General features: G+C 46.0%; 1 protein-coding gene across 7 annotated transcripts in view; it reads left to right on the forward strand.

Moving 5' to 3' along the window:
* Positions 1–23,887, forward strand: part of TMCC1 (transmembrane and coiled-coil domain family 1) — a 156,546-nt gene that overhangs the window by 128,143 nt on the left and 4,516 nt on the right. For 5 of the 7 annotated variants that reach the window (XM_070360201.1, XM_070360200.1, XM_070360203.1 and 2 more), the window contains 3 exons: positions 3,644–4,578; positions 12,507–12,524; positions 21,091–21,226. In XM_070360201.1, the coding sequence (XP_070216302.1) occupies positions 3,644–4,578; positions 12,507–12,524; positions 21,091–21,226 (1,089 nt within the window). The remainder of the gene's footprint in view (positions 1–3,643; positions 4,579–12,506; positions 12,525–21,090; positions 21,227–23,887) is intronic. The other 2 variants (XM_005902830.2, XM_070360204.1) reach the window with 1 other exon arrangement.

Raw genomic sequence — 23,887 nt, forward strand, 5'->3', positions numbered from 1 at the left:
GCCTTTTTCCGTTTGAGAAAACCTTCTCCTATTTTCCACTACTGCCTTCTAAAAAGGTTTAAAACATTCTTTTTATATTGGCAATTTAGTTTTGTCTGGAGTGAAGTAGGAATGAAATTTTACATTGTTAGATGTGGAGAGCTTCGTACGCTAGCAAAGACTTTTGGGAAAGCAAATTTTGCAGCTGGTACATTTACAACTCATGGCTGAGTCAGCCCTTCCAGTGCTAAGTATTCAGGCCACCAAAGACTTGGTTCACAGCACCGTCGATACCAAGGGAGCATTCTCACCCCTGTCCTGTAACTGCAGTTCAATGTATCTTTCTCTTTCTCCCTTTTTCTTTCTGCCCCCTCCCCTCTTCTCCCGATTTCTCTTGCTCCTCTTCATTTTTAAGAATAGTGCCTGCCAAAATTGGGAGGAGTTACTGGGTAACCCAGGGATTCATGGTCTCAAGTCTAAACTACCCATGTGCTGAAACTGAGGGTTAGTCTTCTTTCTCGATGCTGAGGACAGGGGATTCTGTCAGCAGTGTTCTCGCAGGCATATTGCTTATGCTAAGTGGGAATCAGGCACGGGAAGGACGCAGTGGGGCTCCAGACAGCCCAGACAGAGAAGTCAGAGTAGAGAGAATCTGGATTATCTCTTCAGTTGCTGTGCAGGGAAGTAACATCACATCTAAACTGTGATCATTTGTAAATGATTATATTGAACCTTTATATGTGTGTGAAGTCGTTCAGTCGGGTCCGACTCTTTGCGACCCCGTGGACTGTAGCCCGCCAGGCTCCTCTGTCCATGGGATTCACCAGGCAAGAATACTGGAGTGGGTTGCCATTTCAAATTGCAACCCACCTCTATATAGGTTTTTGCAGTTTTAGCGATGGAATCAAACCTTGATTCTGAGAGCAAGGTCCTATTCTGTTGCACAGGGAACGATATTCAGTATTCTGTGATAAACCATAATGGAAGACAAGGTATATATGTGTGTATAACTGAGTCACTGTGCCCTACAGCAGAAATGAACACATCATTGTAAAATAGATGTATTTCAATAAATAAATAATAAATACATTTAAAACACCTCGATTCTAGTCCCAACAGTATCTTTTGGGCAGTATGATCCATGTGTGTCCTCCCAGAGTAACAGTGACCCTTGATTTCCATGTCGACACTTCCTCAGACAACAGGATGCGTAGAAGTTGATATTCAGATTGATAAGAAAGAGCCTAAGAAAACTAGACCATGCGTAAGCTTGTGGTCCTCAGTCTAGAGGTGTTTCTTGTTTGCCTTCCTGTTACACTGGTAGATGGGGAGCTGTCAAGCATAAGCACACAGTCAGGATCATGTAATTATATGCACGGTAGTTATGGGATCTGAAATCCCCTTCAGAGAGAAAATCACGCTGTGGGAGCTCTGTGCAGCCTGAGAGAGTGACCCTGAGGCCCTGAGCAGAGTGGGTTTCCAGGAGCTTCTCTTGCAACTCTGGGCAGCTCAGTTAGCTGGAACTCTGGCTCATCTTCACCTCTGCTGCCTTCCCCCTGGCCCTTCCATGCTGATGAGCAGGCACCTAGAGATGAGCAGGGTAGATGGAAAAGGGACCCGACACGGTTATCGTCCTGCTTCCTGACTCTTGTGCATATCCGTTTCATTAGTGGAGCATAATGTCATTTTTGTTACTTGTTTCAGTTAGAGATTATCTTTTGCTTTTATTTCAGCATACAGTAGTTCACTTCTGTTCATCTGGAAGGAAAATAATACTGTTTGCTATTCACATCAGTGGTAGTATACTGAACCCAGTTGCGAACTGCATGCATCTTAGAGATCAACATGGTCCCTGCTCAGACAGCAGACTGAGGAGGTACAGCCAAGACGGGAAAGGGAGAATGCGTCTCTAGACTGACAAGTTAATGGTCAGCATTTCATGAATATTTCAGATTTGGTGTATTATTGTCATTACAGAATTATTGATTTGGCCTTTCAGAATATGAGAGTAACCTCTATATAGTTCTTGCTACCATCTTGTTTACTGGTAAACAAGATTAGGGATGGGAAACAAGGAAAAGAATGTGCCCTTCTTTCTCCAGGGTGGTGAACTTGTACATTGTCACTCCTAGTGGGAATTTTTTTACCCCACAATGGTTATTTCATTATTTCTTACTGTTACTACTCAATAGAGAGCAGTGTCTAAAGCCTTTTTGCATGGTTGTCATTGTTCAGTTGTGTCCGACTCTTTGTGACTCCATGGACCTCAGCACACAGGCCTTCTTGTCCTTCACTATCTCCTGGAGCTTGCTCAAACTCGGGTCCATTGAGTCAGTGGCGCCATCCAACCATCTCATCCTCTTTTTGCATGGGCCCTGCCCTAATTCATCACCACAAGCCACATCCAGGCACACCTTTTGGAAGGGCTTTTTTTTCCTGAGTTAGAGAAACTCAACCTTCCCTTAGCTTTGGCCTGATGGTTTTGAAGTATGATAGTTGAAGTTTTCAAATCTGAACAATTTGTCTTCTTCTTTGGCTCCCTTGAATGGGTGCACACACACACAAGAAGATAGTCATTATATGTGTTTTGGAGTCCCTTGCCTAATCAAAATCTTTGAGTAGACAGAACACATAAAATTTGAACTTCACAAGGCCTGAACTTAGTCCCTGACTTGTTTACTTACTTACTTCTTCTGTCTCTCTCCCAGACAGTTCGTGTTACCTTGCCCAAGCTTATCACAGCTACTTGTGATCTGGGCTTTTAACTTTCAAGCCCTTACCACGTTCATGCTTGCTACTTTTAGCAGGACCTTCCCATTCTCCCCTTCACATGCCACCAACTTCCAATTTAGTGTCCCTGTTGGAACAGACAGAATGATTCCGTACCCCTTGATGTGGTTTAATTAAAAAGACACGTGATAACAATTGGATTTTTATATGTAGCCACTTAAGTTACCTTTCTCACCAACATTTTCAGACGACTGTAATCTGAAAGCAAGAATTGGAATACAGTGGCGTGTGAATACGGAGACAATTTTCATATGATTAAATTGAAATGCAGATGTACTATGTTGTACACAGATAAACTTCTAAACACAAGTATGTGTGCTGAGTGTGAATTAATTCATACTTTAAACTCATTAGGAGAGCTTTATTATGTAAAGCAGTACTGTAAGAAATCCTCTAGCAGAAGACCTTTTGCACAGATTCCAGCCTCTGCAAATCTTTTCTCATGTATCTGTTTTGCTTAAAGCAAAGTGTGTTTGTTTGGGGACAGTATCCAAGAGGGTGAGGGGGCTGGTACAGGACAGGAGGAACTGGGTCAGCACTCTGTGCTGAGTGGGCGTCCCCAGTGGCTCAGCGGTACAGAATCCACCTGCCAATGCAGGAGATGTGGGTTTGATCCCTGGGTGGGAAAGATCCCCTGGAGGAGGAAATGGCAACCCACTCCAGGATTCTTGCCTGGAGAATCCCATGGACAGAGGAGCCTGGTGGGCTCTAGTCATGGGATCGCAAAGAGTCAGATAGGACTGAGTGATTTAAACAATTAGAACAATGCTCTGTGCTGAGTAGGTGAACTTTTTCAATACGTTGGGGCCCATCAATGGTGGAGAGCAAGTCCTCCTGGGCTCCTTCTAACTTCCCCCTCTTGCTTTCACACCAGATCGAGCGGTTGGAAGTGAGCAGCCTCGCCCAGACCTCCAGTGCGGTGGCCTCCAGCACAGATGGCAGCCTGCACACAGACTCGGTGGATGGAACCCCAGACCCTCAGCGCACAAAGGCTGCTATTGCCCACCTGCAGCAGAAGATCCTGAAGCTCACGGAACAAATCAAGATTGCACAGACGGCCCGGGACGACAACGTGGCTGAGTACCTGAAGCTGGCCAACAGCGCAGACAAGCAGCAGGCCGCCCGCATCAAGCAGGTCTTTGAGAAGAAGAACCAGAAGTCCGCCCAGACCATCCAGCAGCTGCAGAAGAAGCTCGAGCACTACCACAGGAAGCTCCGGGAGGTGGAGCAGAATGGGATCCCCCGGCAGCCAAAGGACGTCTTCAGGGACATGCACCAGGGGCTGAAGGATGTGGGCGCCAAGGTGACCGGCTTCAGCGAAGGCGTGGTGGACAGTGTCAAGGGGGGGCTGTCCAGCTTCTCCCAGGCAACCCACTCAGCCGCCGGGGCCGTGGTCTCCAAGCCCAGAGAGATTGCATCTCTAATTCGTAATAAGTTTGGCAGCGCCGACAACATCCCCAACCTTAAGGACTCTTTAGAGGAAGGGCAGGTGGACGAAGCAGGGAAGGCCTTGGGGGCCATTTCCACCTTTCAGTCCAGCCCCAAGTATGGGAGTGAGGAGGACTGTTCCAGCGCCACCTCGGGCTCAGTGGGCGCCAACAGCACCGCCGGCGGCCTCGCCGTAGGAGCGTCCAGCTCCAGAACCAACACCCTGGACATGCAGAGCTCAGGGTTCGATGCACTGCTGCACGAGGTCCAAGAGATCCGGGAAACCCAGGCCCGACTCGAGGAATCTTTTGAGACCCTCAAGGAACATTATCAGAGGGACTATTCGCTAATAATGCAGGCCTTACAGGAGGAGCGATATAGGTAAGTGATACGGGATTCAAGTCCTAGATGTATGACAATGTCTGTGTTAACACACTCCTCTCTCAGTTCGCCCCGCCCTCTTCCTCTCATCCCGTGCCCACAAGTCTGTTCTCTGTGTCTGCGGAGACGCAGCTTTAAAAGGCCTGTGTAGAGTCTTTCTCTGGAGTTTCCACAGCACTTTAGATATGTTGTCTGATGTTGGCATGAGTTCTTCTCAGAGAGAGCAAAAAAGAGGCCAGAAGAGTTAAATGACTCCTTATCTCACACCAGTCACTGTAGCCCTCCCGTCTTCAACTTCCAACTGGAGCCAAGGCTTTCCACCTACTTACTTATAATCCCAGCACCACAAACCATTGCAGCCCATAGCTCTACTACATGAAACTGAAAAGATCTATAATCCTCTGAACTCTGTAGAAATCAAAGATAGAGCTCAGCCAAATGTAGTGAACCTTGTAGATATTTGACTTTAAACACACGTATCTGGGCAATTGATACAGAAAGATTTCGACTGGAAATAAATCTAGATAAGCCTGTCTGTTACTTTCATGAATTGCCAGCTCTTTAAATGAGAGTGGACTTAAACATGAAATGGTTCTACAGTAGTTAGAAAATTCTCCAAGGACTGAGTGCTTGGAGTCATAATCTGTGCTAAAGGTAGGAGCCGGTCTCTTTTTTGTGTTTCACAGCACACACTGTATTCATATTAGACCACGCTTAACCATTCTCCACATCTTTGCCTCTTGTTCCCATCACATGCGACTGGTGGTGTCAGCCAGAGCCAGGCCACCTCTCTGAGACAGATGGAAGGGCCAGTATTACAGGAGCCGCACGTCCTGCTCACAGCCACAGGTTAGGCCCTGAAAGGCCCATGTCTGGTCCTGTCCCACTTCGCATCTAGAGTCTCGGTACTTTTACTGTAGTGTCAAGGATTGAACAGTTTTTTAAGTTTCCTTTACCTCTTGGGGAAAAAAAAATAATGAAAATGAATTTTTTTTTTCAAGTTTGCTTTTATGAGGTAATTTCAGGGCCTGAGATTAATTGTTCTCGTGTATCAGTTAGTTCCGAGAGGAGTTACAGCAGCACGCTCTTTTCAGGTGGTAAAATGTCACTCAGCCCTACCTCTTATCTCCACTCTTCTGTCCTTCAATTCTGACTTAAGACTTGAAGGGAGAAGAAGAGAGAAGTGTGGGAGAGAGAAATGAAGTTCTAAAAGCAAGTGGATGACTGTTCTTATGTCATTGTTTTATATATTCTTTAATATACTTAGATGAAGAGGGAAATGGCAACCTACCCCAGTATTCCTGCCTGGAAAATGACAGAGGAACCTGGCAGGCTACATACAGTTCACGAGGTTGCAGGGAGTCTGACACAACTGAGCACACACACAGAGTGTGCTTAGAAAACAGTGTCTAAAGCAGCGAGCAATCTGACACATATTCAGGTTCTAAAAACACCTAACTCCCAGGTTCAAATTCTAGTCCTGCCACTTTCTAGTCTTGAAAACTGGACAAGATTCTTAACCTCTCTAAGTCTTGATTTCCTCGCCTCTAGCATAGAAATAATAATAGTCCTTCACAGGATGATTGTGCCATTTGAATGAAATCATTTATGCACAGCACGTAGCTCAGTGCCTGGCCCCAGAGTGCTTGATTGATGTTAGGTAGCAGCTGCTACTGCTGCTATTAAAATACATTGCCCTGAACATGGAGACCTGGGCGTTCCATGGTCAGTTGCTCAGAAAAACAACTGCCTGCTTTGACCTCTTTATTTTGAAAGGACAGCAAAACATTCCAGTTTTTAAATTCTTCCAGAGCTTAAAATTCATATAGAGTTTGTTAAGCCTTCAAGTCCGGTGTAGGCCAGTGTGAGAAAATCGGGGAGTTGAAAAACAAGTCTCCCAAGGCCACCTCTGTGTCCATTTAAAATAATTCACAGACAGGACAGAACCTTTAGGTCCTCATTAGTACCTCATTAAAAGAATCACATCCAAGCCACTTGTGACGTAAGGAGAAGTGCACTCCTTTCATTGCATTTTGGATTCTGGTAAGTGAATGCCTAGTTTTCTGGAATGAAGAGAGAATAAAAGGAACTTATGAATTTTCAAAAACCGAAGGGGCAGGAGGAAGACATATCTGTCACATCACTTGAGCTTGAGAGTGGTCTTTCCTTTAAATGGAATCTTTTTTTTTCCCCAAGAAAAGCAGTGGAAAAGTCAACAACCGTTTTACTCAATTATTTCATTCCACCAGTATTTCCATGTATAGAGCAATAAGGGAATTCTCCTCTCTTCCACATGTCTTTACACGGTAAATATATTTATCTAATTTTGTTGGTCTTTGGACTGTTTCACATAAATGAGATTTCTGCCACGGATCGTAGTGTATTCTTTAAGGCACTACAACTTTTCACATTTTAAGCATTTTTGCAGCACTTCTCTCCCTTCTTTTAGCAGAGCAGTCCGTTGAACCTGACGTGAGTGGAAATAGCTGACAGCAGTAGTGTTCTGGCCTAGAAGGATCCTCCCAGCCCCGTGCAGGTGGAAGCGTGCATGCTTCTGCAGTAAGTGGTCCTGGGCAGCTGGTCCTCTGTCCTTCCCACACCTCCTCCACACTCTGAGCGAGCTGCCTGCAGCAGCCTCTCTCTGCGGATTTCTGTGTCTGCTCTGTTCCAGGCCTGGAAGGGCTTGGACTCATGAGACTCTTCTGTGACCAGGAAACCCATTAATGTGTCTATGGCTGCTCTAGATGGGTTTCTGCTTATTTTCGCTGCTTTAGTTTATTTTACTAACATCTGAGTTGACAGGAGGGAGGCCAGGCACAGTGTTAGAGGAAGAGGAGGACGCTGCCTCTGGCAGCCTTCAGTAAACTAGGCTGCCCACTGTGCTAGATGTTTCCTGCATATTTGCTGACCCTCACGGTGGACCTGTAGGCACACTGCACCCGATTTTGTGGCTCAGTCTCTCAGTCGTGTCCGACTCTGTGACTGCGCTGACTGTAGCCCACCAGGCTCCTCTGTCCATGGGATTTTCCAGGCAAGAATGCTGGAGCGGGTTGCCATTTCCTTCTCCAAAGGATCTTCCCGACCCAGGGATCAAACCCACACCTTTTGTATTGGCAGGTGGATTTTTTACAACTGAGCCACCTGGGAAACCCTAAACCCAAGTTTACAGATGAGGAAATTGAAATTCAGTGAGGTTTTAAGTTTTGCCAAAGATTACTCTAAATGGTAAAGCCAGGAATCACACCCAGTTTAATGTGACTCCAAAGCCTGGGGTCTCTTCATCCCAGGACAAGTGTTTTCCCAAAGTCAACCCTGAAATCTGTCTGACTGACAGACTAACCTAGAGTCTAGCTCTAAGAAGCATTGACTTTAATAGCAAGAGCTTTAGGGCCTTTTTGAGGACCCAGTGTCTATTTCTGTAAAAGTTCTCTCTGTTTTTAACAGATTCTATAAAATTCTGTGAATGCTCAAGCTTGTACAACACTTGAGGTGAATAATAAGGGACCCCTACTTAAGTAAACCTCCACTACCGCATCCTGATTTCCCCCTTTCAGAGTCCTTTCTCAGTACCATCAGTCAGTTCATTGGTGAGTGCTTCCCGTTGGTCTCTACGCCAGTGAGTTGCACCAGGGAAAAGAGTTTTGCCCAAGACCATCTTCTTTGGAATCATCAGAATTACTCAGGAACCTCTCTTCACCCACACGATTGTACCACGAGTGAAGAGTGTGTCTTCAGCGCCCACACGCACTTAGCCCAGGCAGTCAGTGTCGCAGAGCTTGGATCTGGACTCCGCCTCAACCTTGGGCCCCTAACTAGGTGTTTAGTCTTTGCGCTTTGCTTTGGACTCTCAGGTATGAGTGGGATCGTATATCTGAGAAGGCAGGAGACAAGATATATAGCTGTGTTTGTTTTTTTAAGTGATGGAATCTGTGCTGACATCAGATTCTCTTCGTGCATCTAATCTCTTCATCCCATTAGAGTATTATTACAGATTGGTTCGTGGCAACTGGGTTCACTTTCGTACTTCAGAGATAGAGGGGGCCCTTAGATATCTAGTGTAATCTCATTCCAGAGATGAGTCCCCTGAGACCCAGAAAGATAAAGTGACTTCTGCCAGGTCACACAGTAAAATGGTTTAACATATATTTAATTGGCTGCTAAAAGCTGGAGGTTTATAGTCCTGTTCCCAAATTGAGTGTACCGTGCTGAGCTACTGTAGGAAGAAGTTCCGCTATGGCAAAGTACTTTGAAACCAGGAGAGAACTAGGAAAACAGTCCCATCAGTAGTCTTACAGGTTCATTTTGTTGTTTTTCCCATAGGGAATCTGACCTGGAATTTTGCTCAGCTACTGCCTGCATGAAGCAGTGTCGTATCAGGCAGGCAAAAAACCCTCCTGGTGTTGATGAGCAGTAATGCCATTTGAAAGCTTCTATTTTAAGGGGATTGCTGTTCTTTGGAAATCGGCTTCTGAGACTGTTTGTATTAAGCCCAGGGATATTTTAAATTGCACTGAGTCATAAGAGCAAAAATACAGAAGGAGCCCGTCCCCATGAGCAGCTGTCACACGCTGCAGAGCAGTCAGTAGTGAGGCCCACCCAGTTAGGCACCGGCCACTGGAGTTCTAACTAGAGAAGCTGTTGTTAAGTGTGAATTTATTTTACTATTGCTTGGCATAAGACAGAGATATGGTCAGATACAGCTGTGGTAGCCCTGTATTCCTTGGGTTAAACCCATCTCAGTCAGTCTGGGAGTCTGCAGAGGGTATGCAGACCAGGTTTGGCCGTAAGCTTGAAATAGAAACTGAAAATATTGGCTCAAAGTGGTTCTTCATTTATAAGAGGGAAAAAAGCCCAATTGAGAGGTGCACCTAGGAGACAGACGCTTCATTCAGAGGGTGAGATCTTCTACCTGAGAGACTCTTAAGCAGATGAGCTCCTCCCAAGTTAGCCCTGGAGAGGTGCTGAGGTGGGAAGGGGGAAGGGTGGACAGACGGAGTGCGAGCAAATACAGCGACCACTTTGTTCGCTAAGAGAGGTTAGGCAGGCCTGAATTTGCTCACCAGTTCTGACGCTGGTGAGTGCTGTGAGCTGGTGTGGCTCACCTATGCTCAGTTTCCTCCATGAAAACGAGGTAATGATGTCTATGGTGCCGGGTTGTGGAGATTACTAAATGAGGCAGTGTCTGTGGGGGCAGCCAGGATGGTGTGAGCAGTGCCAGGATATCAGAAAGCTGTCGTCGCTGTCTCCCCCAGTAGCCTTTATTTATTCCCTCTGTGCTTGAGGCATCTGCTGCTTTTCGTCTTTTAAGATAACGCACTGCCTCTCTTGAAAGCTGGGGGGACTGGTTGTTGTTGATTGGGGACTGAAACTGCTTTTTCCTTTTCAACTGAAGGCTAGTGGAGTCTTTCCTAGCCTCTTTTTGGGCCTCGACATAAATAAGGGAACAAAAGGTAAGGAGGGGAAATCAATTTTCTTTCCCCCAGTTCAGCCAGGGGCGCATTCAGGCTCCCACTGCACGTCCTGTCTCCAGCCCCTGCCATGTCTGCCCATTCAGATCCAGCACTGGCAGAAACCGCCTCGGGTCTCTAGGATGCGCTGGGGAGATAATGCACTCATCTGCTGCCGTGGTTGCCTGTTGGTGTCAGTCGGCCCGGGGACCTAGTCCTTCCTGTTCCTCTCAATACCTGTTCCACAAGATTCTTCAGCCATCCTGTCCCAGTGACCTGTTGCCCAATCAGGGAAGCCCCACAGGCTCTCAGAGATGGCTCCAGGCTCCTGAGCCACACCCGAAGAGTGGTGGTGCATTCCCAACTGTGCGCTCACCCAGCTTTCTCATTTGTCAGGAATGTGGCCCCCAAGAGCCCTGGCTTGTCTTTGGTCTAGGAAGGTGACTACTGTGTTGATTAATCCAATGGATGAATTGGACCAGTTTCCAGGACCAGTTGGGAATTTTCACTTTCCAAGACCAGTGTTCATTTATGCATTGTAAACATGCAGCAAATCTAGATGTATTTTCGGCTGTACCCCAATACAAAATGTTTTTGGTGTTAAATAAAAATTTGGGGAAAAAATTTTTTTTTAATATTTTATTTCATTTATTGGACAACACAGCCTGTGGGATCTTAGTTCCCCAACCAGGAATCGAACCCATGCTCTCTCCACAGAGAGTTCAGAGTCTTAACCACTGGACCACCAGGGAAGTCCAAAATTTGAAAAAAAATTTTAAAATAAAAAAATAAATAAGCTTCGGGGGAAAAAAAAGTTGATTGCCTAAGGGTGAAGCACCCCACTGGTGAACTTAACCCAGATGGATTCTTGTGGTCAGACTAGACTGGACTCGGATCCTGTTAAAAGCCTGGAATAAATTGCTCTAAATTCCTTTGGGAAAAAAAAATCTAGGTGTATTTTAATACTTTGTAGATAGAGCAGTTGAATCTTGGTGGAGAAGAATTTCACGTCCCCAAATACAATATAACCTACTTTTTTCAAAAAAAGATCTTAACAGTGTTCAGGCCTTCTGTTTACTAGATAGGTAAGCTCAAATCGTATTTAGCTGTCAACATTCCATTTGAGTTGTAATGATTTAGGAAGGACCTTTAAGTTAAAAGTCTCAAAATGAGATTATTCATCTTACGCTACTTTGTGCTCCACGTTAAGTCACATGAGAAGCGTGTGCAGTCAAGGTCACATACTAGTAGGGTCAGGAACACCCACCCTTCCTGTCCAGAGAGTTCAAGTAGTGTCATATGAGGGGGTGCAAGTCCCCTACAGGGAGCTCTTGATTTTAAAAAATCACACGTGAAAGGCTGATTCACGGTTTAGTTTCCCTTTTTTCACCCTCTGCTGGTTTGGCTTTAATATTTAAGGAGAGAATTTAAGGAGAGAATGGCGGTGTTCTTTTTATGAATTCCCTAGGTATCTGGCTTCTCCGTTTTAGAATTCAGACTGGAAGTAAACACTGAAAAATAAAGGGAGCGAAAGAGTTTATAATATTCAAAATGGGAGGAGTTGGAAAGTTTGTGAGAATATTTTCTTCCTTCCTTTCGTCGTTTAGATTTTTCATTTGACTAACAGTATGGGACGGGGTAGAAGTTACAAAAAAGACAACAATAAAACAAATCTAAACAGCAAGAAGCATGAAGCAACCGATTCACATCCTCCTACACCTCACTAGCAGGGGAGAGTTGTGGCATTTTTTTTTCTCAGCCTCCCCTTTCTAAGTTACATTTCGAAGCGCCTCCCAGAGAGGAAGGAGGTGAGGATTACCGAGGAGTGTCTCCATGAGTCTCCGAGGCAGACACGTCACATAAAAAGGCCTAGTGGGCCAGGTAGCTATTGTTCTCCTTATCTTTGCTGGTGTTTTTGATGTTTCGGTGCTGACAGTGATTAATTGGTTAGACTGAACCCTAAACTCCTCCACCAAACACGCTCCACCACCCGACATAATACCACAGCATTTTTTACTGGGCTCTTTGGGCTAGTCTGTTTGCAGACTGTAATTTCACATGTGGTTTATGTAAGCCTCTCAGGCTGGAAGCACTGAAAAAAAATGTTTGGAAGTGGCTAAGCCTGGTTAGGTTTGTGCTTTTCAATTTGCAGGTTGTGAAAAGAGCTGAGGGACGAACTTCCCTGACCCAGGTGGGAAAATTAGGGAAAATGTTTTAGTAATGACAGGCCAGTCGAGTTCTTTCAGGGTACTGAGACAACCCGGAGGACGGCATTGCACGGTACCAGAGGCATCTTGCCAACCTCTTTGTTCGTCACATTTGACAAAAGCCTCAAAGTGTGTGGCTTTCTCCGTCTCCTCCCTGATGTTCCCTGCAGATTGGAGGTGCTTTACTACTATGGTAACCCAAACACAACTGTTTGTGTGAGTGTGATAGGATTTCCACTACACAATAACAGCTGCAACTTTTCTGTTCTTGCAGAAAGTCATCATTCTCCAGGTAATTCTTATGACTTGAAGAGGGCAAACGCTTAGTGGATGAATTAACAGGGCCGTTTCAGCTGGACCTTTGTGGGTTTTGCTTCACCCCTGAGTCCTGCAGCTTTGTGTCACCTCAGCAAGGCTCCTAACCTGTCTGTGTCTCGTCTTTTGGGAAACGGAGCTCTTCTGCTTACGCCAGTGCTACTTGGCTAGTTAGCTGCCTGCTAATAAAGCGCTGTCTTTGGGGGCACCAGTTACATTTTCCCATTCAGGAAGGCTCAGCCTGAGGGGATGTTGCTGTTAATTCCTATGTAACTGTGAGTAAATTGTTCAGCTTCTGAAAGCTTTCGTTTTCTGCAAGGGCATGGTAACCCAGGGTAAGGATTAACACTTTCTACTCAACTCTTTCTGGAGGTTTGCAAAGACGTAATACAATTTATTCGAGAGACTTTGCCTCACACGCATACACAACACATGCCGTGAAAGGAAGGCAGATAGAGTTTTTACCAATTTAAAGGACAGCTTGGAACAGGCCAGCTAGTTCAGTTAGTCCAGTCACCTGGCGGACTTGAGCCAGGGTGATGGCCAGAGCCGTCAGTGTGCTTGTGCTGGCCCTCCCGATGAGAAGGCAAGAAGAGGCTTGTGCCCAGCGTGGAGAAGGACAGAGTGCCTGCCCCGTAAACCCACCTGTGTGATTTCATAGGGAAAGCAGCATGGATATACTGGGAGTGCTGAAAATTCCGGAATATGTGAGACTGAGAACGTGGAGACAGATGAAGAAATGAAAGGTTAGAGAAAAGAATCAGAAGCAGGAAGCTGTGAACAGTGCAGCCACCTAGCACTTGGGATCCCGTGGCGATTGACAAGCAGTCCCCTGGAACCACCTCGCTAGGGCTTGGCCTTTTTTTTTGCCAAGCATTTGTCATCTATATCCTGTGTAATCCTCACAGCCACCCTTGGGAGGAGACAGACTTCTTAACAGGTGAACAGGGTCACTCACGCCAGTGTTTTGCAGAGTCAGGGTTTGAGTCTGAGACCTGGATGAGCAGATTCATGGGCTGGGACAAACTGCGACAGCATAAAAACATTTTCAAGTGAAGAAAAGGTACAAAGCAGAAACAGTGAAGGTGCAGAGCCTTTAGCTATAATGTGCGGTGAACAAAATCAGTCCTAACATGGTTTCCAGAGCCTTTGACATGTTAGTAACCTTTATATGACAGACACTGTTCTTTAAGGGTCAAGAGTTAGAAACACGTGCTGAAGACTTTTGCACGTACTCTGATTCACATGTAGCATTACATACTCATCAGTAGTGTTACATCATTACAGAATCTCCCCTTCTACAGACAGGTCGAAAAAGAATCCGAGGGCCAGCCTCAAGTGTCCTCTAATAAATCATCTTAGCTGTTCATAGGTGTAGGTATACAAAACATGTTTTGTCACAACTCAAAGCCACGAAACAGCTCAAAACAAAACCTGAAAAGAGGAGATAACCTGCAGGAGGGAACGCATGGAGTACTCTGAAGCCAAAGTTGCCAGCATCACCAGGAAATCCAGCTGATGAAAGAGACTGAGTGTGAAACAGACCAAACACATGCGACATTACACTGCCGGAGGATGGCGGTGAGACCTCCAGAGGGCTGGGGAAGAGAAACTACATGGAGGCTGCTCTGTCCCACCTGCTTCATTCTTCGAGGAAGAGGATGAAACCAAGACACTTTCAGACACATGTAGGTAAAATTACCTCTTATAAGCTTTGCTGAAAGAAATACTAAAGGAAAAAGAACTTAGTGAAAGAAATGAATAAAGCAGGTTGGTAAATCTTAAGTAGGGACTTAAAAAATTACATTTGGAATTCTTAATGTCTACATCAGTTTGGATCTAAAATTCCGGAAGAGAATATAGGATTCAAGGGTTGCATTTCAAAGAAATGTTAAAGTGTTAAAAGTTTGAGGGGCAGAAAAAGCATCTTATGTCCTGATCTGCCTGTCACTCGGCACCTGGCAACTTTCTGTTGACGTCATTCCTGTTCCCTTAAAGTGATGGATGCTGGGACCTCCCTGGCTGTCTAGCGGTTAGCTCTGACCTCCAGGCTCCCAGGCGTCTTGCCCTTACCTCCTGTCTTCTGCCTCTTCCCCCGGAATAAAATACAGGTTCATCTTTACAAATAACACGAGGCGTGTGCGAGGGAGTGATACTGACAGATGTGTGTGCAGTTAAGACTTTACCAAGGTTTGGTTCTGTGGAATCCATGGGAACTACCTCTTATTGCTGAAGGCAGGCGTCACAAGTAATGTAGCTGAGAGAGGGACTTGGTGTGAGGGAGGAGCTGCTAGGCTTTAGTTCAGTTTTAGATGGATAGCTGCATCTATCTAGCAATGAAAACAACTCTTAAGAAAAATGAGACCCTGCCCCTTGAGGTGTTAACAGAGAGAATCCTTGTCAGGGCTGTTGTAGAAATAGTTCCTTGATGGAAAGAGATTTAACAAGGCTTCTTCTGTTCCCTAGAATTTAAGATTCTTTATAGTCAGGGAACTAAATTTTTTACCTTTCAAACAGTACTTTGTGGTGTATTTCTCTTTGTAACATACTGATTTTTAACAACTCTTAAGGGGAAAGGAGGGAGGTGTGTGAAATAGTGATCATCTTAGAAACATGTGAAATTGGGTGTGAGATACTGGATTCATTTTGTAGTTGGCACAATGACATGGACTGCGGATGAGTCTAAAGTGAGACTAAGGCATGAATCAGTCACCACAGGAAATACTTGGTTAGTTAGAAAGGTTTTCAAATTCCCATGAATTCTTTTCAGGAAGCAAGTATTCACTTGATGTCTTCTTCATTATGAACTAGAAACATTTGCAAAACAGCCACTGTGTTCTTAGTAGATTGAAACTGGATAAAAGAGAAACACATTTTTTAACACCTCCTGTGTACTCAAACGAATGTTTCAAGGTAGATTATTAACCTCAGTTTACAGATGAAGGAATTTGCTATGTAAAGTGAGCTGACCTGAGACCTCCATGCAGCTTTGAGAGGTAGGATTCTCAAAGGACTCACACCCAAATGCTCCTCGCTGTAATACCTATAGTCATTTTTTCCCGATGTTTATTATAAAACTTTCAAACACACTGCAGACTTGGGGGAAAAAAGTGTACAGTTAACTCCCATACTGTTAATATATTGTCTTACTGTATATCTTTCCATCTATCTATCCTTTAGCTGGTTTTTTTGATGCATTTCAAAGTAAACTACCATAATCTTCTTTAACAGCTTTATTGAGATATGCAAATCAGTGGTTTTAGTATATCCACAGACACATGCAGCCATAATCAGTTTAGGACATGTTTATCAGTCTACAATCTTCTCTACCCTGCCCCAGCCCCTGGCAGCCATTAATCTTTCTGTCTCTATCAGTTCAGTTCAGTCCGACTCTATGCGACCCCATGAATTGCACCACGCCAGGCCTCCCTGTCCATCACCAACTCCGAGAGTTCACTCAAACTCACGTCCATTGAGTCGGTGGTGCCATACAGCCATCTCCTCCTCTGTCGTCCCCTTTTCCTCCTGCCCCCAATCCCTCCCAGCATCAGAGTCTTTTCCAATGAGTCAACTCTTCGCATGAGGTGGCCAAAGTACTGGAGTTTCAGCTTTAGCATCACTCCTTCCAAAGAACACCCAGGACTGATCTCCTTCAGAATGGACTGGTTGGATCTCTTTGCAGTCCAAGGAACTCTCAAGAGTCTTCTCCAACACCACAGTTCAAAAGCATCAATTCTTCGGTGCTCAGCCTTCTTCACAGTCCAACTCTCACATCCATACATGACCACTGGAAAAACCATAGCCTTGACTAGACGGACCTTTGTTCGCAAAGTAATGTCTCTGTTTTTGAATATGCTATCTAGGTTGGTCATAACTTTTCTTCCAAGGAGTAAGCGTCTTTTAATTTCATGGCTGCAGTCACCATCTGCAGTGATTTTGGAGCCCCAAAAAATAAAGTCTGACACTGTTCCCACTGTTTCCCCATCTATTTCCCATGAAGTGATGGGACCAGATGCCATGATCTTAGTTTTCTGAATGTTGAGTTTTAAGCCAACTTTTTCACTCTCCTCTTTCACCTTCATCAAGAGGCTTTTTAGTTCCTCTTCACTTTCTGCCATAAGGGTGGTGTCATCTGCATATCTGAGGTTATTGATATTTCTCCCAGCAATCTTGATTCCAGCTTGTGCTTCTTCCAGCCCAGCGTTTCTCATGATGTACTCTGCATATAAGTCAAATAAGCAGGGTGACAATATACAGCCTTGACGAACTCCTTTTCCTATTTGGAACCAGTCTGTTGTTCCATGTCCAGTTCTAACTGTTGCTTCCTGACCTGCATACAAATTTCTCAAGAGGCAGATCAGGTGGTCTGGTATTCCCATCTCTTTCAGAATTTTCCAGTTTGTTGTGATCCACACAAAGACTTTGGCATAGTCAGTAAAGCAGAAATAGGTGTTTTTCTGGAATTCTCTTGCTTTTTCCATGATCCAGCAGATGTTGGCAATTTGATCTCTGGTTCCTCTGCCTTTTCTAAAATCAGCTTGAACATCAGGAAGTTCACGGTTCACATATTGCTGAAGCCTGGCTTGGAGAATTTTGAGCACTACTTTACTAGCGTGTGAGATGAGTGCAATTGTGCAGTAGTTTGAGCATTCTCTGGCATTGCCTTTCTTTGGGATTGGAATGAAAACTGCCTTTTTCCAGTCCTGTAGCCACTGCTGAGTTTTCCAAATTTGCTGGCATATTGAGTGCAGCACTTTCACAGCATCATCTGTCTGTATAGCTTTGCCTATTTTGAATATTTCATGCATGTGGAATCATATAGTTTTCAGTTCTTCCTTACTGGCATCCTTCACTTAACATATTTTCAAGGCTCATCCATACTGTAGTGTGTGTCATTACTTCATTTCTCTCTCTTTTGCAGTAACACTGCGTTGTATGAATAGACCACACTTTATATATCCATTCATCAGTTGATAGTGGGTTGTTTCCACTTGGGGCCATTATGAATAATGCTTCTATTAATATTTGTATACGAATTTCGAGTGGAAGTTAGTCTTCATTTCTCTCTGGTGTACACCTGGAGTGAGATTTCTGGGGCACATGGTAACTATGTTTAGAGCTCCAAACTTACTTTCCAGAGAATAGTTGCACCAGCTGTATACCAGGGTTCGAATTCCCCCACATCCTCACCAACACTTGTTACCATCCTCTTTCCTATTCTGGGTCCATAATCTTGTTTATTACAGTCCTCCTGTTGACTCCGCCTTGGCGTAAAGCTTCAAAGCCATCAATCAGTGTGGTAGTGTCCAGGCCCCTGTGGAGCTGTGTGATTTGAATCCACTTTAGCCGTGACTCACCCTTCTTACGAAGGGAATTCATCTGGGCTTCTTGAATGGTTAAGAACTGGCTTTACAGTTTGACCTACCTGGATTCAAGTCTTCGCTCCCCTACTTAATTTCTCTGCCCTTGGGCAAATTTCTGTATCTTTCTGAGCTCCAGCTTCCTCATCTGTAAAGTAAAGGTATTACCTACTGTCTTGGGGTTGTAAAAGTTAATTTACATAATCCATGCTAAATCGATTCAGCTAAATCGCTCAGTCTTCTCTGACTCTTCAAAACCCTGTGGACTGAAGGGTGACAGGCTCCTCTGTCCATGGGATTTCCCAGGCAAGAATGCTGGAGTGGGTTGCCATGCCCGCCTCCAGGGAATCTTCCCGACCCAGGGATCGAACCCGTGTCCCGTGCGGCTCCTGTAGTATTGCCTGCGAATTCTTTACTGCTGAAGCCCCAGTTTACATCATAAGCATTGGATAAATGGTAGCTGCTGCTGCTCTTACTTTTTAATCTGTTCTAATGGTATTTGTGAGCCAGGTTTAATGTCAAATGATTGTCTCTAACTTTCCTGTAAAGCCTGAAAGACCGTAGTTTGTGGGCTGAGAGACTGAGGTGGTAGCCCATGGAACTCACGGCAGAGATGTCACCCGAGTGTGCCGCCGTCAGCATGCAGGCTGGTTGCCACTGCTGCCAGGCTCCCCACCCTGCCACCTCACATCGGCCCTAGCTTAGGAGAGTCCTCTGCTGCCAGCCAAGCCCAGCCCTTGCCCTAAATCCCAAGGAACTGACACAGTGGAAGACCCCATTTTTAAAAAGCCTCTAGCCCCTCTGTGGTGAGGGGAGAGAATAACGAAATCATCCAGCACTGACACCACCACACACGGTGGGTTTAATAGGAAATCATAAAAAGACAATATGTTAACCTAATCTCGTGGCATTTGTCGAACTTAAAACGTGGTGGAAAATCAGCTCTAGAGGTGGCAGTGTTTCCGAGTATGCCCAGGCCCACAGATGGCGTGAAAAGGCAGAGTCCCAGAGGGCCCGCCTGAGCCACAGACACGCAGTGGAAGCCTCCCGGCCAGTTGTTCAGGCCACTCCGATGACAGTTGCACTGTCAGGAAAGCAGCACGGAGATTGTTATCAAGGACTCGGGAGAACTAAATAGAAGTCAGTAATCTGGGTCTCATGGAGAAGGAGTGGGGCTTAGGATCTATTTATTCATTATGTAATTATTAGAAGGGAGAATGTTGCTGATGCCGCCGCCACATAAAGATGACCTTGAACACAGAGAACTTCCGTGGATTCCTTGAAAGCTTGTGTACCGCACATCTGGTTAAATGCGAAAGGGGAGAGTAGTTGAAATGTTTGCCTTTGTTCTGACATTTCTGTTTCTGTAATACAAAGTTTGCCAAGACTTTCGTATCAGTGTTAAGCATGTGCTTGCCTGAGAAGCACCCAGTCGTCGCATCTGCGGGGAATTGGTTCTAGGACCCCACCCTACCCCCACGGGTACCAAAGTCTGCCAATGCTCCAGCCCCTTCTGGAACCTGTGCACACCCTCCCGTATGGTGGAACTCAGCCTAGAGTACATACAAGTCCGCATGCAGTGTAAATGCTCTGTAGATATTTGCTGGTGCCCAGTAAATGCACATCTTACGTTTTGGAACTTGATGGATTCTTTTTTTTTTTTTCATCCGAACTCGGTAGAACCTGAAGTACTGTGTATCCTCCTCTTGGGATGAGCCCTCCGTCTGACCGAGACGCTTCCATTCTAGTCACCATCAGTTAGAGCTGTGTGATTCCTCCCTTTCAGGGCTTCTTACTGTGTAGTCTTCAGCCTTTCTCCTACCTACTTAGCTCTTTTCATTCTTTTTTTTTTTTTGGTTCTTTGAACTCTACTCACAACCTGCCGGAAGCTTCACCAGTAGCAGACAGCCGTGTGTTCCTCGTGTCAGCCTCTCCCCTCAGCATCTGCTTTGGGTCCATGTACTGTCTAGTTGAGATTTCCACTGCCTTCCCTGCTTTTTAAGGACAGATTTCCTTTTTTCCCCCCAGCTGTTCTGGTTAGTCCATACATTTCTACCCCCCGCCCTTTACCTGTGTTCTTTGTCCAGTCTCTCTGATCTTTTCCTTTTAAACGGTTCCAGTCCCACAGATCCGTAGATGCCCTGCCCAGGTCCCGTCTTCATGTAGAATGAACCTTTTCACATGAATCTGAAGTGCTAGAGGTACCAGATGAACAAATATGGCCCCTGCTCCTGAGGAAGCCTCTCTTTGTGCATTCCCCCACTTTCTGCTCAGCTGCAGCCACACTGGCCCCCTCTCTGCTCTGAAATCTGCCAAGCTGACTGTCATCTCAAGAGCTTTATACTTGCTCTAAGATACTTCCTTCAGCTTTAAGATACTCTTCCCCTCACATGTTCACGTGGCTTGTTCATGTCATCACCCAGGTTTCAGCTCTCAGGGTTGGGTAAAGGTCTTCCCAAGCAGTCCAGGGCCGCCAGGCACGCTGCCGTATCCCCGTCCCAATCTTCTCTGGCTCCCTTACCCGTGCCTGCAGTTGTCGTGGTTTTACTGCCTTCCGCCACCACTGAAGGCTGTAAACTCCTGAGGGCAGGTGTTCGGTCTCGCTTACCGCAGCATTCCCAGAACCTTGAACAAACCGGGCACACAGCAGGCACTCAGTAAATGTCTGTTGACCCTGTGCCAGGCACTGTGCTTGGCAGTAGGGATGGTGGGCTCTGAATGACGAACATCCAGGTGAGTGAGTGACCTGCCCCGGTTGGAACAAGCTCCTGGTGATTGCTGGAAGGTCAGTTTCCATTTGCCTGCTGTGTATCTTCTGATGAGACTGCTTATCATCCCTCAGGTTTTTGCCTCTCCCATATGCCGCTGGGGGCAGAGCAAGAACAGCCTCGTTTGTAATGGGTCTGCTCAAGCTAACCAGGGCTGCTAGCCTCGCTGCAAATACTGTGTGTTGAGAAGAATGTGGAAGAGCCATGTTGCTGCTGTGATACGGCCTTGTGAGAAGCTGTCTGTCCCAGGGACCGAGAGCTGTGCCCACTAGCATGCCCTGTCACCCGGGCCACTCACCTGATTTCTCTGTGCTTTCGTTTTCTTCCTTTGCAGAATGGATTTGGGGGTTGGATGTGAATAATAACCAACAGAAATACAGAACGTGTGAAACATTTAACTTTTCACTCTTGTTAGATGTGAACGATTAGAAGAACAACTGAATGACCTAACAGAGCTCCACCAGAATGAAATCTTGAACTTGAAGCAGGAATTGGCCAGCATGGAAGAGAAAATTGCGTATCAGTCCTACGAACGGGCCCGGGACATCCAGGTCAGCACAGTGGGCCAGGTGGAAAAGCAGAAGGCTGAGAGAAAGCAGAATGGGGGTTTCCAGGGGCTCGGGGCAGGGGGCTGGGGGTGGGTTCCTGTTTAATGGGTCCAGAGTCTCAATCTTCTAAAATGAAAAGAACGTGGAGGTAGGTGGCGGTGATTGTTCAACAGTACGAACGTGTCAGACCACTGAACCACACACTTAAAAGCAGTTCAGATGGTAAATTTTACATTATATATATGTTACCACAATTAAAAAAGGGGACGAAAAAGGAATGATGCACCGACACCTGCCCCAGCCTGTGTCCACCCTGAAAACATGGAGCTCAGTGCAAGAAGCCGGTCACAGAAGGCCGCACAGTGCATGAGTCCATTTACATGAAGCATACAGAGTAAGCGGGTTTCCGGAGAAAGTGGATCTGTGGTTGCCAGAAACTAGAGGGAGAGGAACAGGAGTGATAGCTAAAGGGAAGGGGGTATTCTAGGGATGATGAAAACATCCTGGAATTTAATAGGAACGATGGTTTCACAACATGGTGAACTTACTAAATGCTTCATAAGTGAGCACTTTAAAAGGAGTAAATGGTAGATTTTATATTATGTATTTTACCATGCACAAAAAAAATGTTTAGGGGCAAAGACAGAGAGGGCAGAGTATTAGAAGAAGCTTAGACCGCCTGTAACACACCTGCTCTTCAGATGCCATGCATTTCTCAAAGTAAAAGTGTCAGTTGCTCAGTCATGTCCGGCTCTCTGCACACCCATGGACTGTAGCCCTCCAGCCTCCTCTGTCCATGGCATTTCCCAGGCAGGAAAACTGGAGTGGGCAGCCATCCCCTCCTCCAGGGGATCTTCCCAACCCAGGGATCGAGCCCGGGTCTCCCGCATCCTAGGCAGATTCTTTATCATCTGAGCCACCAGCATTTCTCAAGTCTGCACCATTTGGAGGTGATGTGCTTGCTTGGCTTCTTGGGAAATGTTTCTTGGGCTCAGGATGGTCTCAGTAGATGGACGAGCATGGATGTTATGTCTGTGGTTACTGCTTCGGGAGCTGCTCTGACAGGTCCCAGGGCCACCTGACCTATCTTCTTCTGTGGCAGAGGCCTCACTGCCAGATCCACCTTATACAGCTATACCACCAGGCCATTTGTGAGAATAATGGCGGGCTACACAGTCCATGCGGAGAAGGCAATGGCACCCCACTCCAGTACTCTTGCCTGGAAAATCCCATGGACGGAGGAGCCTGGTGGGCTGCAGTCCATGGGGTCGCGAAGAGTTGGACACGACTGAGCGACTTCACTTTCAGTTTTCATGCGTTGGAGAAGGAAATGGCAACCCACTCCAGTGTTCTTGCCTGGAGAATCCCAGGGACGGGGGAGCCTGGTGGGCTGCCGTCTATGGGGTCACACAGAGTCGGACATGACTGAAGCGACTTAGCAGCAGCAGCACACAGTCCATGGGGTCACCCAAGAGTCAGACACAACTGACCAACTCAACAGTAACAGCGGTCATGTTGAAGGCTAATGGCCCTCTAGTTTAATCCATGGCAAAACAGAATATTTTAACTTTTTCTCATCCCAGTTGGGAGATATTTCTAAAAACCCTAAGAAAACTCAAAGACTCACACCAAGACCTTCAGTGCTTTATTCCTTGTGGTTTCCACGGCCTTTCTCTGGCAGCTCTGGTGGTTTCAAATGAGAGCATCCTGAAATAAACCAGTCTTGGTGCTGTAATACAGGAGCCGTGCATGACAGAAGCCTCAAGGAATCAAGGGAATGTCTAGATCATTTGCCCAGATGCCCTCTTTTCCATGACCCAGAAGTCTGTTTATGTTTTAGTTTTTCCCAAGGTCCTTCTGGACTGGGGTATATCTGTTGTATGTCCTTTCTCTAGCTTAGCTTCAGTCTGAAGTTGCCTTGCCGTCACCTCAGATCCCACGAAACCAGGACCCACTGAAACCGAGGTCACATAACCCAGGGCTCCTACCACTGCTGAACTTCAGAGGGTATCTGACCACGGCTAAGGAAATAGGTCCTGTCCTCTGAGTTTTATGGTCAATTTTATGTGAACCCGTGGGTGCAGGTTATGAAAGGAAACGTTTGGTCAAGTGTTGGGCACAGTGTCTGTTCTCTTCACAGAGATCAACTCTTATTAAGAAGACAGTGCAGGGAGCCCTTTTGCCTGATGTTGGGGGGTTACTTATCGTGAAAAGCAGCTGGTAGTACGTCCAGAGGAGGTTCACTCCTCCGTTGTTCGGTAAGAAAGGTAGAAATAACCCAGGTCTCTCCAGTAGGGAGCTGGCTGAGTAAACTGTGACCTAGCCAAGCTGTAAATGCTAGGTAGCCATTAAGAAGATCCAGGTGGGCCTCCACGCATTGACGTGGAGAATCGCCAGGGCCCTCTGTCAAGTGAGAAACACGTTGTGGACCAGTCCTGTGGTGTGATACTATTTGCTTGCACGAAGGTAGAAAATTTTTAAACAATTCCATGCATTTCCCTAAGGAGATCTGTGTGTAGCTTAAACACGGGTGAAAGGGTGAACACACACCAGACTGGCAGCCACTCCAAGGGCAGGGACCGGGGCTGAGGAAAACACCAAGGGAGCCTGTATGGCCTGTTAGGTGAGCAAGTGCATGTGTCCTGTGCAACTCAAATTAGTCAT

The sequence above is a fragment of the Bos mutus genome, chromosome 22, assembly GCF_027580195.1.
Source record: "Bos mutus isolate GX-2022 chromosome 22, NWIPB_WYAK_1.1, whole genome shotgun sequence".
In the NCBI taxonomy this organism is placed as follows: domain Eukaryota; kingdom Metazoa; phylum Chordata; class Mammalia; order Artiodactyla; family Bovidae; genus Bos; species Bos mutus.